The sequence below is a fragment of the Phallusia mammillata genome, chromosome 2 (genome assembly GCF_965637545.1).
Source record: "Phallusia mammillata chromosome 2, kaPhaMamm4.hap1.1, whole genome shotgun sequence".
NCBI classification, from domain to species: Eukaryota; Metazoa; Chordata; class Ascidiacea; order Phlebobranchia; family Ascidiidae; genus Phallusia; species Phallusia mammillata.
In genome coordinates this window covers 22,790,597-22,809,621 of record NC_137253.1, presented here as the reverse complement: position 1 = coordinate 22,809,621, position 19,025 = coordinate 22,790,597, and the positions used below count along the sequence as shown (strand labels likewise).

Below are 19,025 nucleotides of genomic sequence, written 5' to 3'. Positions count from 1 at the left end.
TGTTGACTATAATTAGATATATAAAAGTCGTACGTAGGTGACCAACACTTGATTTTACAAGAACTTCGAAAAAACCTACATAAACAAACAATGTTGACGCTTCATTGGTTGCTGAGGACAGTAATCTTTGCGTCACAAGGTGGTGTCTTTGCACAGTAATAAATCACAATTTCTTTTTAAAAAATCGTCTGCATTTTTGACCACAAAAGTATAAATCTGTGATAAAAGCCAATCAATTAATACATTACATTCGATTTAAACAAGTTAAATTACATAGAAATGATAATAAAACTTTGCCGCTAGCATAAATTCCGCCATTTACACAGCCAGCAGAACTGTGTAATCACTAGGGCAAGTTTTTGCAACTTTTGCAACTATTTTTTACAGCTTCCAGCAGCTTCCTAAATACTCAGAATTTAAATCACAGTTCGCCAGGGCCATTGAAGGCGCTATACCGAATCAGCCGGTCACCAAGCATTCACCACCATATGGCAAGGCGTAGGCTAGAAAAATCTAGCCTGCGGTGGGATTCGAACCCACGACAGGAGTGAAACAAATATCCTATATATGTTGTGGTCGTTTCCAATACAAATCATGAACGTTTTAAGTGATATTAAACCGCTGAACCTTGACCTTCTTTGGTTCGGCTTGGGAGGTGTTTAATGTTTAAACACCTTAACTGTGGATTTCAGGTTAATTAAAAACAAAATAAGCGTTGAGAAACTTTGGTTTTCATCAAACTAAGCCCGTTTGGTTTGATATGGGATATTGCTTGGCATTGTAAAAATACGTAGCCACAGCCCGTGATTATTTGTAGATTACACCTTTCTTGGACAAAACTGCTTCAGTGTGATGTATATTTTTCCAAAAATAAATCGTTACTGTCAACGACAATGTACAGCTAAACGTGCGTCACAAAGATTACGGGTAAGCAAAATGTCTTTCACCCCAGGGTTGGAACAGTAGATGCTTCTTGACCTCGCCTCTTTTTAACACCTCGGCGCGTCAAACTTACAGCGAGCTGCAATTGCTGTAGCCATCGCTTTTCGGTGAATTCGCTGGTAACTGCCAGACATTGGACTGCATGCTGACGTGCTTCCGTGCCACGGTAGGATTCGAACTTGCGTAGTGTCTCGTCCACCGGATTTTCCAAACTCTCGAAGGGAGACCAGTAGAAAAATGGCTTTAACTGACACTCAAGACTTTTGGCTGGCAATGGGATTGCACTTTCGGCTACTTTAGGTTTGATTGCAGGCAGTGCCCTTTTTCGTTTCACAGCTGGCTGTAAAGACCTCAGAGAGCTATAGGGAGTGTAGCTGAACGACGTTTGGGGGTCGTTATTTGTAGTCGGTGTTTTTGCATTAACGAAACTCTCCGGGTTAAACGAGATCCGCGAATCCTTTCTGTGTAGACCATTCGTTGTCGACTTCGAAATTCCACGCAAATCGCCAATAACAGACTTCTCATCAACATCTTTGCCGCTGATAAGTTTAAGTTGCGACTCTTCGACCAATATGCTTTCGTTTGATGAGCTGTTTTTGGTGACATTTGACTTGCCGTTTTTAAGGATGGAATTTCTTCGTCGGATCGCTTGTCGTTGGTTGCCGCTACTAAGCATTTCACGGTCGTGCGAAAAATCGCTTTGGAGTGGAACAAGACCCGATGCCACACTGTTGGTGCGTGATATCGACGACCGCACAGAGGCGGCAGTTCTGGCAGAACTTAATCTATTTCTGCTACTGGTCGCGGATGATGTCGAGACTCGTCGAGCGACGGACGTTTGACGTTGCTGGCGAAATGACCTCAGTTTACGTTTGGCCATTGTAATAGCAGGCAAAACGCGGTCTGGCGAGAGTGCCGGTTTTGGCATTTCATCAAACGCCAAGGAGTTGGCCGGCACTTTGGAAAACCCATCGATCAAGACCCCGGCGCCAACTAGGGCGCCCGCTTTCGGAGGCTTGCCTCTGTATGTCGACTTGTCGGTTCCATATTTCAGCAGAGCAGTTGCCTTTGCCCGCTCACTCCATTGAAGGATACGACAATACACGATGACCGATATTGAAAAGTCCTTGGCCATTTTTCTGCCCCATTGTCGTACGATGAGGAACTCAAAGCAGTCGCGATGGCGGTATCGAAGGGTTATCTACAACACGTCTAGCTGATGAATTATGGCATACAAAACCCCTTATTGGACATAAATTAAAAATTGTGGTTTGTGCAAAAAACTGCTATATATCTTGTGAAGAAACTTGTTAAAATACTGTAAAAACTCTACAACTCACTTGTATTGGAGTTCTGCCTTGTTCGTCCAACACAACAAAGCACAAAGGACTGCTACGAACAAACAGGCGTAGAATGGGCAAATGCCCACGAATGCAGGCAACATGCACTGGGCACTTTATTGTTTCTTTGTGTTCGCTTTCCATGCACCATTTTCTTGCCGGATACGTTCCAACAGGTTCCTGTGGCTTCGCTCCGTGCTAAAAAGCATTTTGAAAGTTATCTACTGTGATTGTGACATTTATCACATACATTTCTATCAGCAATTAGATGCGATACTGACAACAAGATTTAGGTTTGCATCGTACCCGCATCATACTAGTGGAAAGTCCCATGTGGCCGTAATGAGCTGCGATGTACAAAAGGACTCGATACTGAAATATCCGGACTTCTCTGTCCCATGATAAATATCTTTGGACTGATTTCTCATGTCCTGCAACGATAAAAATGAAATTTCCGAAAAAAAATTACCAATACCCGCATTCGTAAGAACCGACATCTATTTGTTGCGAATATAATTTATGGAGATGACAACTAACCTGCCACTGCGGACAAAATTAACTCTTTCCAACCGTCCCATACATCAAGTCTCACTGTGCTGCCGATTTCAATTCCATAATAGTCCAACGTATTGTTGTCATACATTTCAGTCCTCGTATTCTTCAGATTTCCAGTGTTAACAGTAACATTCTTTGCCCCCGTCAAAGTTAACTGCCTACTTTCGGATTTATTGCGTGACAAGCGAAATACTGACACGGGAATTCCCAATTTTTTCGAGAGAATTGACCTCAACTCACCAACTTGCATCTGCAAGCAAACAAATTTGGTATATAGACCATATTGACCATATGAGGTTGGTATATAGACCATATTGACCATATGAGGTTGGTATATAGACCATATTGACCATATGAGGTTGGCATATAGACCATATTGTGTTAGTTTGTTGTTGGATATATATTTTTTAATCCAAACCAAAAATTTATTTTATGGCACCGAGAGTTTTTGATCTGAACAGAATCGGAGATTCTATTTGAATAATGAACTGAATATGCCAATTAAGCGAAATGTATATTTCACGATATTTATCTCATGATTTTGTTACTGGGAAATATTTTCCATTGTTAGTTGTTCATCTTATGGAATATAAAAGTTTGGTATATTCGTGACAACATACCACAAGTGGATCTATGTCTTCAGTCAGTGACAATGTTTCCCCGTTGTAATTTGAGAACACTTGAAGTTTTGGCTTTTGAATCGTTTTGATGGCGCATTTTATGACAGAACCCGAAATGACCGAGAGATCTTGAAGTACCCAATCGTTCTGCAGTGCTGCACCTGTTAAAGGCACTCAACGTAAGTTCCTTTGTAATGCCGAAAACAAGCATATCCACCGTCTAATCATTTAGTGCGTTACCTGCAAATCTTAGCTCAAGATAACTTCCCACTCGCTTGTCGTCCATAGTATCCACCAGCAGCTTTTTATTGACCATGTTCTTGACGGTCTTAACTTTGTCATCAGGACGCACGTCAAGGGGCAACCGAGTGTCTTCGAAAACTACTGTGATTCTCATGTTTTCATCTCAGATTTTAAACTATAGTTATGTTATGTATACGCTCCTGCACAGTTACTATTTTAAATTTAATAGTAACTTTTCTGGCACTAAACTTTCAAAGCCAAATTTAAGCAGCACAGCCAACTGATTTTTAAAGTGATTGGTGTCACGCCCCTGTGCAATCAGTATTTTAATAATAACTTGTGCCTAGTAGCCTACTGAACTTTGAAACATAAATTAAAGCAGCAAAGTCAATACTGCGGTGCACAAGCAAACAGCTCTCATAAAACGTAAAACGTGCTTCCGAAACCACATATTTGTAAAGTTGCCGTAACCAATGCTAGCGCTGCACAAAACAGAGTCAGCTTGCTGTTCACACATCCCTGATTTCTGACAAAGCAAATCTATCTACTTTTCATCGTCCACAGGGTGGCAATTATCTTGACAAAAATCTCGGTTCTTTGGTAACGCAAAAACCATATCGCTATTATTGTTGTTACTGTACATTGAAAATCGATCTCGGATCAACGTTGACCCGATAAACAGCGGCTTGGGCCCGAAGTGACGCATCGAAATTTAACTCAGTTAACAACAACTATCTTTTGTGCTCCGGCAGGAAAGGTATGGGACTGTGGTTAAGCCACAAACCTCTGTCATTCAACAAGCGACGTTATCGACAAGCAATTGGTAAATGCAATAAAACTGTGACAGATTGGTTTACTCGAAAACGCCACAGCGTCCTTCACCACGGGTCGTCTATTATGACGTCAAAGTTCCATCCCACCTACGTTCTATAACTAAACAAGTGAGACACATTTTGTCTACCTGTGCCCAATAAGTACGCACCTTGCGAATAGCATAGGAACACGTCTGGACAAAATTGCAATAAATTATTATTAGCCAATAATCCCATAAAACGCGACGTAAAAGAGACTACCTGACGTTTAATAGCTATCTGTGGCGCTCCTAATCTTCGCGTTGCCTGTAGTCAAGGAGATTTTCATTGGAAGCAAACAACTTTTTGATGGAATTTTAATGATTAACTGAGTCACTGCGATGCGCTAGTGCGACACGACAGCCTACAACCTTGTGTACACAACTGTGAATAGGCACCTTCGCGAAACTTTGAAAGGAGCAACGCCGCCGACAATCATTTTTACGTGGGATGGCTCAAGCAAAAACTCGCATTTTTCTTTGTCAGAAAAAGCAAAATCGTATTTTTTCTAAACACCTAAAAGCGTGCAAAAAGTTCTTAAATATAGGATCGTAAATCATTTAACAAAATGATAGTAAATTATAGATTCCGTTTTCATACCAAAAACATTAACATACGAAAAAATGTGTTTGTGATAAAACGTCTGTTTCCCTTCGTCAGAAATTAAGAGTCTATAAAAGCGACAATGTTTCCTATAGGGAGAAAATGTTCTCATTTTGCTTGTCTAAACAATTAGCGGATGATTCGTAAACTTTCTACAATGCGAGTCACCTTGTTTTGTTAAACATCAAACTCGTGGCTTCACTGCATTTATTGATGCGAAAAGCGACCACAATTATCAAATGATCTATGAAAATATCACGGTATATAGACTATAGTTCATAAAGAGCTAAAGCTATTCATAAAAATGACACTTGCGGAAAAGCTTTCCCCAAAGTTTGAAATAAATAAAATATCTACCTTTTATCAAATATATGTCGAATTTCGAGCAGTGAGTTGAAATCGTCCAGTTTCAATTGAGCTATCTATCTTTTAGTTTTAATAAACAAAACTGTCATTAATTTCACTTGGTGGTGCATTTAAATTGTTTTAAAATTCTTTTAATTATATTAAAGCCGAAAATGATTGTAATGAGGAGGATTTCGAAACATTTTCAAATGTTGTCTGAGAACAAGTTCCTGCATGATAAAAAGAACATATCTCCAAAAATGGACATGCACTCCCAAAAGGGCGTATGATATACCTGGAGATTGTCATCAACAGCGTTTGTAAGTGGTTAAATGCTGTTTTTGTTGCACCCATGTTTTTTCGTGGACATAGAAATAAAACGAGCTGAAAATTTCAGGGTTCGCTCATGGGATGTTTGTGTTGGGACAGAAAACAATTTGTCTTCCTGTTGTTTCGGACTTCGGAGCTAGGTTTGCTTGAATTTTTCGTAGATACGTTTTGAATAATGTGTGGTGAAGTGACTGGCATCACTGCACAATGGCCTAATGTATCTTTGCAAGATGCTTTCCCTGTTAGTCTAACATATTTGCGATTGTACTGAGATAGGTTCATTTGAATATTATTGGCTCGCACTCGCCACATTTATTTCGGTATCAGTTCAGTTGTTAGACAAAATACAAGCACATTTTTGTTGTTGGTCAAACTGTTGTATATGCCTCATTAATCTTGTGCTTGTTATTTAGCGTTTTGTATCCATCTGTCAAGTGTCAAACGAAGTTGTTGTTTTTTGTTTCATTTTCAGAGCTAAACAAGTTTTTTAATGCGTATTATTTCTAATACAAAGATGATTTAAAGACTCGTTCCTTGCAGATCAGACCATGTTAAACTAAAAACACACAATGAGGTTTAGGAATTTTACCTGGTAAATATAAAGGAAACTGCATGTCTGGAGACTTAAAAGTTCAAACAAATGGCCAGTGTGTGACCTGGTTCACTAAAAACTTGGTCTCACAGCTCTAACCACAACAACAAGGTACACATATATTTTTTTCTGACATTAATCTTGTGAAATGTGCAAAAGTTCACTTTACTTTTTGCCTTGTAAGATGGGTAAAGATCAGGAACTTCTGGAAGCAGCTCGGACAGGAAATTTAGCCATAATTGAGAGATTACTGTCACCAAAGGCAAAGTCAACAACTCGTACATTTGTAGCCAGCTTTGGGTAAGATCTAATTTATTTTTGATTTCGTCACAATTGTTATTAAACAGAAAATCAACCAACTTAATTGTATTGAAACATTTTCCATTTGGAACCAGGGATAGAATATCCAAATTTTAAGTTGATTGTGATTATTTGAAACCTAAAACTTTTAAACTACCAATTTGTTGAAAACAGATTTGACATAGATGCTAACAGTTGTTATTGTTATATATCATTTTGCTTTGCACTTTTACTTCAATAGTATTTTACTCATATTTGTGGCTTAAAAGTTTAATACTTATCATGCTAACTTTTAAATAGACTACATAGCTTCTTTTTAAACAATGCTAAAGCTTAAACAATTGGCTTGATTAGAAATACAAATGTGGCTTTGGATCCGTATTTTGCTCCAGTTTTGTTTGCTTTAGACCTACATATCAATAATTTGCCCATGTTTGCTTTGGAAGCATAACTGCTGATTTTGTTCAGGATAAAAGTGGGACCAAATGTCAACTGCCAGGACCAATCTGGATATACTCCATTGCACCATTCTGCTTTAAACGGCCATGAGTAAGAACTTTTTAAATGTGTTTTTGTTCAACTATTCTTTATGTGGTTTTGATATGGGTACTTTTTCAATGTGTTTATCACAAACATAACCATGGCCTTTTTGTAGTTTGGTTGTCAGAAATCTTTTGCAAAATTCTGCCTCAACAAATGTGTGTGACGTGAAAGGCAACTTTCCTCTGCATCTTGCTGCCTGGAGTGGAAATGCAGATATTGTTAGGTATCTACTTACACATGGACCAAGCGTTGCAAGAATTAATGAACAGGTGCAGCTGTCATGATATAAGGAAACTGTACATGGATGAAGTCATCTCTTTCATAAATAGTTAATGTTTATTTTCTGTGGCGATGTGCAGTTAATTTTAAAATTTTAACACTACACTTAATTGCCAAGTGTAATAGTTTCATGATTAATATTGACTGATTTCTGTTTTAGAATGGAGACAAAGAAACTGCATTACACTGTGCTGCTCAGCATGGTCACACCATAACTGTGAAAATACTGCTTCAAAATGCAGCTGACCCTCTGGTAATGTGTGTTTCCAACTGTTTTTTTCTCTATGTTACCCTTTTGTGATCATGTGTGGCACACTTGATGACGTATATGGTCCCTTCGGCATCCGCCAGTTGCTTGCCCTGTGTTTAATTGCACATAATAACCGTAACTGTAAATAAATATGATGATGAAGGTTATCTATGTGTTTTCTTTTTTCAGGTACGCAATATTCGCGATGAATCACCTTTGGATCTGGCTTCCCAGTATGGCCGGATGGATGTAGTACGTCTGTTGTTACAATTTCAGCCATCATTACTTTCTCGTTCACCCGAGTGTTTTACTCCTCTTCATCTTGCATCCCGCAATGGCCACAAAGAAGTGGTTGAAATGTTACTGGCTCATGGTGCTGATATAAACCGAACAGTAAGTGTTTGTATGTGATGTTTTGTTTCTTTGATTTTCACCTATTTTTAATCGGGTTGACTAATAAGGTGACGTCAGGGTTATTCACCCACCGCTTAAAGAGCCAAAAATATACTTACTTAATCACTTGTGCTTTATTAAACAGAAAAAAAACTTTTACTTACAAAATAATATGATGCTTAGTATATTGCCAAAATAGAGAATTGTTTCTTTCTGTTATTCAATAGTACTGCTTTGTTTCCTTAAAGGGAGAAAATGGCTCTGCATTGCATGAAGCAGCACTCTTTGGAAAACGTGAGGTTGTTAAGTTACTTCTAAGCAGGGGAGCCAACCCCCATACACTTGACCCCAAAAACAGAACTGCCATGGAATTAGTAAAACAACTGAACACTCAAACATCCCGTGAAATCTCACAACTCATTCTTTGTGAGTATCAGATTTATTTCATCTTTCAATCAACAGTGGACAATTTGTTAGACTTAGTCATGCAATGAGAGCTTTTCTCTTAATTATGTACCACTGTCAAACTTTTAAAGTGGACTTGCACACGTTTTGGTTTTCCTACAGGACTTAATTGATAAGTTCACTGATATTTCACGTTTAATTTGTTTTGCTTGTATTATTTTGTGCACTGTGGTTTAATTTGCACGCCCACACACAGCACGTCTGCAGGACGGCGAGGATTATGAACCTCTGAGTCCAGAGCCAAATCCCAGCGCCAACTCGATCTCATCTGCGTCTTTGCGCAGCTTCATGCCAGGCCCGGTTACCCCCGAATCCCCCCACACTTATATCGACATGCAGAAAGGTGAATTACCGTTGGGTTTCTCATTTCACTGTAATATAACATCGTGGCCATGCTGTTGCATGCATTTATTCAAGCGTTTGGTGTCAGCACTAACAAATGTACTAACCAATGGAATGGTTATAGCGGAAGTCGTTCTCATTTCGGATGATTTCCTTTATTGACTTAAATAGGCACTAGCAAGACGCCCACAGCTGACGTTTTGTGAGATAAAACGCCTGTTCTAGCTCTCGTTTACGCCTGGCGCGGCACGGCCTGAACCAAGTGCCCACAATGACAACAACACAATCGCGATTCGTGACTCTCGAAAGTCTGTATAAGCGCAGCGGATTTGCGACGTCTTTGTCGCCGACAGAATCATTTCCATGGCTTTCATTTTCCGCGCCGCAGATGGCTTGTGGTGTAAACCCCGTGTCCGATCTAACGCACAAAAGGAATGTGCGGAATGTGCCGACATATTCGTCCATATTGAATTATACTAACACACAATCGCATGTCATTTCTAATTTAAGACGCAAAGGCTTCAAAAGCCACTGTTTAGGTTTTTTTGCACAGTGTTACTACAGGATGTGTGGTAATCCATGTAGATTTTCAAGCCAAATCACTGTCTTAACTTCAGGTCCCATAGAATTGATTGAAATTTGACGACCACTGTCTTGCTAGTTCATGAAATATTGATTGGCCACGTGTGCTTGCGTAAAGTGGCGATGATTTAAGACGCGCCAAGTAGGCTGACGACGTCTCATCGCTCGCCCGAGTATCATAGAAAGTTCAAGCCTGGCTTACGCAGCTGCTTCCCACCGTCTACCCCTGATTTTTGTCTGCTACAAATGGTTAATAGGAGCTACTAGTCTTGACCCGTCACTGGGCACTCCTGCTATGACGTTTATCAGTGATTTAGTTCGACTGATGATACACATGTTGTCTGGATGGCCTGTAACCTATAATGTAGTGCGCAAGAGCGAGCTGATTTTAATCATAAGAAATTGAACCATCTTTGAAACACTATATACCGATCTGTTTATAGGTTTAATGAGGGAAATAACGGCCCAAATAGACGTCAAAAGTGACATGCTTTATTTTACATAAAAAATAATAAAGCATTTCGCTTTTTACGTTCATTTGGGCCGTTATTTTCCTATTGATACAAATTAATACCCCAAGTGTTAGAGTTGAAAATATCTGGAACAGTTCAATACAGATAGTTTAAAAAATCCCGTGAGATTTTAGTTTTTGGTACGTGCCTACAATGTTGAGTGTCAAGTTGTTCAAAATTTTGCTTTGAACCCGTCTCTGTAGATTGCCGCGATACCACTTAACTTTTTGCCCTTAATGTTTGCGCGCAATTTGCTCCCGCCCATAAACCTACTCAATGTAAACCTCATCTTAAGGTTATGTAAGCAACGCAATCAAAAAGCGTACATTGAAACAAATCGCCGAGTATCCCTGTAGAAAAACTCAGTTTGCAGCCGAGTTCGCTTTGTCGATGCTCCACCACTGACAGCAAATATTTGCCAGTTCGAAGCAGGACCTATGTTTGCTCTGAAGATAGCTACGGGCTGTGGCTATTACTTTTCGGTTGAACCAGCAAGCGTTTTTGTTGGAGTGAAAATACGCTCCATTGTTTCCTGGCATCCCAGTTAAACCCCAATCCCGAGGCACCAGTAGCTTTGCTCTATTAGGGAAGCTCGTTTTGAATGTTTACATGCGTTTGTGTGCTGTAGCATAGGGGTAATGTGTATCGCGTAAAGTTTATAATTGTTCTTATCGATTCTTGGCAATTTGCGATGACGTCACGGCGATAACCTGTTGACGTCATTTTCACAATAAACTAACACAAATCCACAAAGTTGTAGTTGGGACTGATGTGCTATCTCGCTTCTTGTTTGATTTGTCAATTGACAACGTAAAATGAAACGTTTCACAACGTAGACTCCTGTATTGAGAAAATACCCGCCCAGTGTTTTGAGCAAACCTCCCGTGGTATCTATTTTCTCCAGAGCGGTCTGTTGGACGATACCTGATAAGAAACATGCACCCCAGGCAATATTTTCAAAGCGTTTTAGAACCACATATTGCATTACATATTTGTTATCATTCCCTGGACTATATTTGGATGCAATATACGCAAAAAACTCTGCTGTTTTGTTATATTTCCCTTGATTTCGCACCATTGCAAAGTTGATAAATACAAATATCCTTGAAATAAAACAGCAACATGAACTGTGGCATTTCTTCTCAAGTTAATGAGAAGCACTTTTCGGAGTCCTGGTTTAATTGTTAACGTTGTTTTGTGAATTAAACTATACAGTACGGTTCCCTCATTGATTATTGCGAATAATCATTTTCATCAACACGTTACTCGATTGCTGCATTTTGTCAATCAATACATAGATTCGATTTTGCAAGTCGAAGTGTCGATCAATTTCACTTACGGACGCACCGCCTTATCTCGACTTAATTTAATCCCGCCGGTTTTCGCGATCAATTAACACGCCGGCCACCGACTAGTGACGTGGTTTGCTTCGTGATTTAGTACACTCGAGGTGTTACGCATCAATTACTGGCACAGAAGGGAAACAATTGGGAATTTAGGATTTCTTGATTGTTGGGTAACATTAATAATCATCACACTAGAGCTCAAAATATTGTCGGTAGTAAGCTTTGTTTGAATCGTTTACTGCTAATTTGCAATTTCGTACTGTCTGTATCTGCATGCTTTTTATTTTTTCTTGTTGAAAATTAGCCCCTTGGTGGTTATATTTTTATGGTTTTTAATTCGTTGAATTTTGCTGAACGGCCTAGAATAAGGAAGTTGATTGATTATTTGTCAAAGCGCTATCCATTAAACATTTACAGCTACTGTTTTGCTGTCTTTTTCAATCTTTGTAGCTAATTGTGTTGTGCTTGTTCTTCGATGTGTATAATCCTGCATGTGGCATGTGCTTTTGTAAATGGTGTAAAACATAGCGGTGTCTTTGAAACAGCCCAAACCGATCGAAGTTTAATCAAACTCCCTTGTTCTATTCAGCTTTTCTGGAATCAGGCACGAGGAATGTATTCGGTGAGTGTCTGTTCTTTGCCCTACTCCCCCTTGTCACTGCAAAAGCAATTTACGTTGTCGGTTTATTGATCTACAGACCCGTCAGCGCCTTCGATCGCATCCGTCCCCCGAGTAACTGTCGAGGAACATTACCTTGCAACCGCTCGAACCTCGTCTGAAGCTTCCCCACCCACTGCTACTGAAAGCACGTCCAAGGGCCTCGGTTTGTGCAGTTTGAACGAAATTTATTTCATCGGCAGTTTTTTTGTATTTCACCACTTGTGGTACAACCTGGAGTCATGAGTGCACTCGTTTGTGTTAAAAATAGTTCCACTTCGAATTGTTAACCCGGCTGTGTTTAACCACAAGCATAGCTCTGGAGCAACTATTTAAAATTATTGACTGTCATGTCTGGACAGTATAATACTTTGTGACATGTAATCGCAAGTCACAAACAAAACAAAAGCAAATAGGTACAAAATTTTTTTGCACATACAAACAATTTTTTGCACCTGCTACATTATGCATAAGAAACTGCACAAGTTTTCGTCGTATTGTTTTCTGTAGCAAATTTTTCTAGTTCATTGTTTCAGTCCAGTGTGGTTTACCAACTTAACATTTCCCATATTAGCAGCCGGAACTTCAAAAAAAGGTATAATTTTGATGAATGGCAAGTAAACCTGCCCAGAATGTACTTCAAACTGAACAGTTGTGTTAGAAACCAATAGTTCAAAGTTTTCAATTTGCTGCCTTTACTGTAGGTTTTGGAGGAAGTTGGGGTCGGAGCAGCATCGGAAAAGGGATCATGTTGCGACGAAGCGCATCAGCCCGGAGCTCCAAATCTCTTCCTCGTCTTCCGTCCTCCAGATCCCGCTCCCCATCAGGATCCTTCCTCATCCCTGATCTCAACAACTCGACGCCTGCTGCCCAGTTCCGACAACATCACCCATCGTCGAACATGTTTCCAGTTTCTCCCACTCACTCCAAACAATGGGATCACATCCGGAGGAGCTCCTCTTCCCTGCCCTCCTCTCCTCATCTCTCACTCCCCACTTCTCCGTCGCGAAAAAATGACAAAAACGCTAACACTGAAGCGGAGACGACCAGCAACACTACGGCTCCTCCAGTTCGCAAAAACTTTACCAGAGAGCGTTTAAAAACTGAAGACGACGTGTTTTTACCAAGTCAATCTCGCAGTTCAGCATTCTCGCGAACCCGTCGCATTCATAGCTTTGACCAGCACGTATCGCCTTTGTCTATTGGTTCTAGCAAAAGTACGGAATCAAAACTCGCGTATCAGGCCACGCATGCACAAAGCACAACTTCTCTCGTTAAACAAGCTTCGTTGGATTCGGATCTTGGTACGCCCAGTAATAAATCACCTCCTGGCAACCGACCAAAGAAACCTGCTCGTTCTACAAAACTGTCATCTGTTATGTCGCCCCCGCCAATCCCACCAAAGCCGATGAGTATGATGCGGAGTCCTAAGGTACTGATTTGTTTAACAATTACCTGCTAAAGATTTCTATGCATTTTGTGAAATGCAATAGGCGTTGGGTACACTATCGATGGACATATGTGTAAGAACGGTTTTAAAAACATAACAGAGAACGTGAACAGATCTATAAGGTACTGGTTTGTTTATTAATTACCAGTTAAGGTTTCCATGCATTTTTATGAACTGTTGCAAAGGCGTTGCGAACACTGTCTAACCACGAAAGAACGCTTTTAAAAACATAACGTAGCACTTGTAAAGATCCGTGTAAATCTTTTTACATGAGCAAAGTAACAATCGCATTGTGGCTATTGCAAAATTATGTGGAAGTTTTAAAAATAAAATACATTTCAAATAGGAAAGTTTTATAGCAGGTATGTCCATCTGATTACCTCTTTATTCAAAGCATTGATTAAATGGCTAGCCCTAATTTGATCCATTAATATTAGTATATCATTAAAAACTCATCAGAACATGTGATAAATGTACAGTAGGTTTAAAGGACACCAATGAAAAAACGATTACATGGAAGTGGTGGATTGTTAAACCTGTTGAACACATCCCATAATCTTTTTCCAAACTATTATAGTGACTTATGTTTTTGTGACTTATGTAACAGGTCCGTCCTCCATCACCTGACAATCCTCCACCTTTCCATGAGGATGAGGACGAGCGAGAATCACTCGGTTCACCACAAGTCGAAGAACTTCTCACCGAAAGTCGAGTATCAGTGAGTCTCGATGCGATCGCTGTGGTGGGCAATCTCTGCGCTTAAATTTCGCCTTGTACAAAGTTAGCCGCGAAAAAAATCACACGCTCTCAGTCATTGTGTAGTTTCCTGGCGAAACGAACGTTTTTTTATCTTTCCCGCTTTAACGCTCAATTTCAAAGAATTTTGATTTTTTACGCTGTTTTTATCGTCTGGTTGAAGTCTGTATGTTGTGTGTTTCTGTCTGGTGACGTCTTCCATTAATATAGTGTTTTGAGTATTAATAATAATTTCGCGTTTTTTATATACATCTACTATATTACTCACCAAAAATAGTTTTTTACTCATGCTTTGAGTTGATTTGTTAGCTACCATTTTGCAAAATTATTTTTTGGCTCACTTAACGCTAAAGGTTGTTTTGCACATAATTCTTCTTCATACCTCAAGCTGTCAAAAGGTCGAAATTCGTCGAGTTATGTCAAGATGTCTTGCAAAATCTTTTACAATAAAACCAATTCCTCTCCACATTTGTCTTGTATGGTGTTTTCATTTGTCAAGGTTTTCGAGTTATTTCGCAAGAGTCGATTGCCCACCACAAGCCCAATTTTGCGTTTTTATGTTTTATCACTACTTCGTACAAAAATATATGGTTGAGCAACAGTTTACTCTTTTAACCGTTTTACTGTTTCTGTAACTCGTTTTAACAGAATTTGTATTAGGAAGTTTGTCCTAGTTTATCAAAAAGCCTTTTAATCCGCCGTTTTTTAGTTAAGACGAAGATTCTATTTCGTAATATTCCAAGTATGACAGTGGTGTGGTAGCTGAAATTTTGCGGCAACTCAAATTTAGTCAGTGAATTAGAGGTTTGTTGCTTGCAGGGGAACAACGACAAGCCGACGTTGATTGATAAACCAGAAGAACCGGCTTATGGAAACACATTTTTCGGTAAAAAGATTTCTAATAGCATACTTGTTAAATGTCTGTTTGTTTGAGACCTGTCTTAACCTTATTAAAAATTTTGAGTTGGTACGTGTGTTGCATTTTTGTAGACCCATGTAACTCTTTGCTGCCACCGGCTGACCAAAGTCAAAGAGATCATGGTTCCGCTAGGGATCAGCGTTCGCCTGATGGCAGCACTACCCCTGCTTTTTCACCACCATCTCCACACACAGCCATGATTGAGGTTTCAGAAACTCTCCAAAAGGTGGTATTTGATTTTTAAAACGTTTACGGCGTTTCAATTTTACCTGTATGCATTATTATACAGGCAGTATCACATGAAAGCATGTTAGACCGTATCGCAGACGGCGGCCTAGACCCTTGGCCTAATATGTCGTATGCGGACGACTCATCGCATTCCGTGTCGTCTTATCACTCTTCATCAGATGACGAGGGCGACAATTTAAAAAAGGACCAAACGACTGATATGCAACTTAGTGAACAATCTATTGCACTTACCGAATCTTCGAAACCGGACAAAGCTATGCAGTATGCAGAGAACCAGGACCAAAAAGTATTACAAGAAGTACCTGCAGTTAAAGAAGCAGTATTGGAACAGAAGGCAAGTCCTCCGAAGCCAGCCAAACGAATGAAGCCACCTGTTTCCGCCAAACCTGTGATACGATCCCCTAAACCCATTGTAACGCCGCCAAAGATTACTCCGAGGACTTCAATATCGGGACGATTAAAGCATGGAGCTGATGACACTGTCCACGATTCGCAGTCTTGTTTTGTAACTAGCGGGGTGAAAGTTAAACAAGCTCGGATACTTAGTACCCGCTCATCCGATTCCCAGCCCACTTCGCCGACGCATATACCCGAACAGGCCAATGTAATACCACGAGCAAGTTTTGACTCGCCCGATTCGGAACCTGGCTCAAAAGCGGGGAAGAGCGACGAACTTAAATCAGAATCAAAACAGGTTTGTAATACACCCTTAATTTTTTTCAGTGCAGTTTTTTTTTCGGTCTATGATTGTATGTAATGCTATCCAAATGAACAGTTCATATCTTGGAATTAAAACACCTTTTGATTACTTGGAATTAAATAGTTTCAAGATTTAGAGAAAAAAGAGTTATAAATTTTGACACAGTAAGTATTTTATCATCTCGAATGACTATGTGTATATCGCCCTAATGTTTGGGAATTACCAATATTTTAAACTATGTTAATAGGAACAAAGTGTAATGAAAAGTGCTTCACCCAAAACTGTTAAATCGTAGTAAGTAAACATTGCAATCGATAAAAAGAAAGCCCAGACCAAAAAAACCCGCATTTTTTAGACTTTAGATTCAAACAGATAGGACGCTGCAAAGGCAAGACTTTGCACTTGTGCATTGCTTTTGCCCAATATGTACATGCAGCCTTATGTAACGACACACCATTACGGGATTTACATCGATTTTGGCAACTCCCAGCGTCTGTTTACTAATCTAAACCATCACTAACACTGTTTATTCAGTGTGACTCAAGTGTCCAAGACAAACCAGGAACCCAATCTGTCTCACACACCCCTACCCTGTGTTCCGCCCTCTCGGCCTTAACGACAACGGAATGTTGGCCGCTCGCCAGGTCAAATGACCAGCAATTGGACCCTGGTCGTTCCAGTGGTCATCCAGAAGTGACCCAGCCTAAAGGACTGGTTGGATATACTTTACTGTCACGGGAAAGTCGAGGTACGTTGTAGCGTATGAGTTTCGGATTGAGTCACCGCATTTGGGGATTTACCTACTTGCTGATTCTTGTCGACAAAGCTCCCATATAACCTTGCAGCGTTAGTGACACAAGTTCAATTTACCTTTCCCATGAACTATCCAACTGCCTGAAGTGCAACATTGTTTTTTTTTGTTTTCAGCCCTGAAAGCCGTTGTTTCCAATTTCGAAGTATATAACCCCACTATTTTCTAAGTTATGGCTCCAACCAGGGCGTCATATGGGATAACAATATACTTACCTTGATTTTTATACACTTATGGTGTGCTGCGCAGGCTCTTCAGAAAACGTTGGAGCGGATGAGACAAGAAGTACAACGGATGACTGGGACGATGCGTTGTCAGTTCGCACTGAAGATTTTGAGATGCCGAAAGAAGTACGCAAGTTCCGAGGTAGGAGCCTAATTTTGAGCATGTTTTTTTGGAACCAGGCGTTATTTCCAGGTGCTGCACCTTGAATTTCGAAATCATTTGACTTACCGTTAACCCAAATTTATGTACTTTTCCTTTGGTTTGGGGAATTATGTTTGCGAAACCGGACAGTATTGTGTTTCTGCATGACTTGCCTGTCGTTTAAGATCATTCCAATGACCGCACGTTATATTTCGCCTCCATGGTTACGTGTTTTCCTGCTGTGCGGCCGTGAAACAGGCGTAAAAGATTGGATTTATAAAATATCCACGCAAATCCCAAACCAAACACGTCACACTCTTCTAAACGCCTTTCCAATACAAACACTCGCCTTAACGTCATAATCCCCCAAAATTATGATGCTGACGTCAGTTTTGCTTTGCAGCAACGACTGAATGCGCGCGGACTTAAAGGTCCCAACGCGTAAAAGGCGCAGTAATCGCCGAGTAAAGCGACCTCAACCTAACGAAACTTCCTTGGTCGGTCGCCGCGGGATTAAGTCCCATCTCCCGGCTGTGTTTGCCTGTTGAGATAGGGATTACTGTGCAAAGTGGTGCCGCGTGTGTCGAGACGCCGTGTTGCGCCCATTGTCAGATCTGTCCCTTACTTCCTGGTCGATGTTTCGGAAATGTTTTCCCAATGTCGGGCCTTGTGTCAACTGACGGGTTAACTCTTGCGAGCTGCTCTACTATTGAAAAGCCCTATTTTGACTTGAGTTGCCGTTTGAAGTTATATTTAGCCTGGCCACTGCGGTATTATGTCAGATAAAATCAATCGGTCTAACATGATTTGTACGGGAATAAAGTTGATTTACCCAAAGGTCCTCTTTAATATAAGCCCGGTTTACATGCTTTTGTTGTCTTGTGACTTCAAATTTCAACAAATTTAAGCCCAATTTGTTTTTTTGTCGTCTCCAGCCTTAACGTCTGCCTGCCCTTATATTGTTGGTTGGTTTGGTTCCATGTTGGTTTGATTTTACCGAACTTACACAATTTATACTGTAAGCTTCGTCCCAAATTTGGACTCATTTCGATCACCATGTTGAACTGATTTATAAGTGCAATGAAATATGTCTATGGCGGCGTGAATGGGGAAGCTACTTTCTTTCTGAAACAATCAAGCCTTCGACCCGAGTTGCCCCACAGATCAACGCAGTTCATTTTGCTTGGTAATTACGTCCCGTTGTCGCAAAATAACGACGTAACGACGTAACTGCGTAACTATGGTGATTGAGGCCCTTGTTTGCAAAGGGGAGCGCGGTATTGCTTCATTACTTCCACCTGGTCACAAATCACCACGCTCTACACCCGTGCTCGCTGCCAACGACGGATAATTGAGCGCGTTTTGACTGCTCCTTTTCAGCATAAGCTGGATTTAATTGGCCCGCGATTGGCAAAGTGTATTTTCTCTTTACCCGCAGCATGGCCGTTGCATGGATTCGGCTTGAAGGCTTGTTGTTGGGCTTCAAGTGGAAGGATGATTAATAGTGTTGCACTTCTTCGTGGGTCGGTAAACCTGGCACGATGAGTGGATTTGCAACAACCATGTTTTTGCTGTTGAAGGTCAAAACCTTGCCATGTTTGGACTGAACGCGCGTAACTATGCTGAATTGCTTTGGTAAATTGCCTCAATATCTTCATCATCCGCGCTCTTGGCAGTAATCCA

At 40.4% G+C, this 19,025-nt stretch overlaps 2 protein-coding genes across 3 annotated transcripts in view; one reads left to right on the top strand and one right to left on the bottom strand.

Annotated features, from left to right (window-relative positions):
* Nucleotides 1-830: 830 nt before the first annotated feature.
* Nucleotides 831-3,955, bottom strand: LOC145213965 (protein ANKUB1-like). The gene is made up of 6 exons (XM_080082380.1): nucleotides 3,698-3,955; nucleotides 3,458-3,618; nucleotides 2,820-3,087; nucleotides 2,589-2,713; nucleotides 2,283-2,480; nucleotides 831-2,143 (listed from the first exon to the last, which is right to left on the bottom strand). The coding sequence occupies exons 1-6, from the start codon at nucleotides 3,852-3,854 to the stop codon at nucleotides 944-946; spliced, it is 2,109 nt and encodes a 702-aa protein (XP_079938506.1). The 5' UTR covers nucleotides 3,855-3,955; the 3' UTR covers nucleotides 831-943.
* A 2,391-nt stretch (nucleotides 3,956-6,346) lies between these two features.
* The window catches only part of LOC145214501 (uncharacterized), a 39,020-nt gene continuing 26,341 nt past the window's right edge, over nucleotides 6,347-19,025 (top strand). The window contains exons 1-17 of one of the 2 annotated variants that reach the window (XM_080083042.1): nucleotides 6,347-6,532; nucleotides 6,606-6,721; nucleotides 7,190-7,270; nucleotides 7,377-7,533; nucleotides 7,704-7,796; nucleotides 7,983-8,186; nucleotides 8,435-8,612; nucleotides 8,848-8,994; nucleotides 12,023-12,055; nucleotides 12,132-12,257; nucleotides 12,796-13,523; nucleotides 14,149-14,259; nucleotides 15,117-15,183; nucleotides 15,288-15,442; nucleotides 15,506-16,159; nucleotides 16,700-16,913; nucleotides 17,226-17,342. In XM_080083042.1, coding sequence (XP_079939168.1) covers nucleotides 6,606-6,721; nucleotides 7,190-7,270; nucleotides 7,377-7,533; nucleotides 7,704-7,796; nucleotides 7,983-8,186; nucleotides 8,435-8,612; nucleotides 8,848-8,994; nucleotides 12,023-12,055; nucleotides 12,132-12,257; nucleotides 12,796-13,523; nucleotides 14,149-14,259; nucleotides 15,117-15,183; nucleotides 15,288-15,442; nucleotides 15,506-16,159; nucleotides 16,700-16,913; nucleotides 17,226-17,342 — 3,181 coding nt within the window. In that variant the 5' untranslated portion in view covers nucleotides 6,347-6,532. The remainder of the gene's footprint in view (nucleotides 6,533-6,605; nucleotides 6,722-7,189; nucleotides 7,271-7,376; nucleotides 7,534-7,703; nucleotides 7,797-7,982; nucleotides 8,187-8,434; nucleotides 8,613-8,847; nucleotides 8,995-12,022; nucleotides 12,056-12,131; nucleotides 12,258-12,795; nucleotides 13,524-14,148; nucleotides 14,260-15,116; nucleotides 15,184-15,287; nucleotides 15,443-15,505; nucleotides 16,160-16,699; nucleotides 16,914-17,225; nucleotides 17,343-19,025) is intronic. The other variant, XM_080083043.1, reaches the window with a different exon arrangement.

What these genes read in the sequence shown, in the direction of transcription:
- LOC145213965 (XM_080082380.1), bottom strand. Translation starts at nt 3,854, where the DNA reads ATGAGAATCACAGTAGTTTTCGAAGACACTCGGTTGCCCCTTGACGTG. An exon ending in TCTTGAGCTAAGATTTGCAG is followed by an intron (nt 3,619 to 3,697) that starts GTAACGCACTAA and finishes TGCCTTTAACAG; the next exon opens with GTGCAGCACTGCAGAACGAT. An exon ending in AAGACATAGATCCACTTGTG is followed by an intron (nt 3,088 to 3,457) that starts GTATGTTGTCAC and finishes GTTTGCTTGCAG; the next exon opens with ATGCAAGTTGGTGAGTTGAG.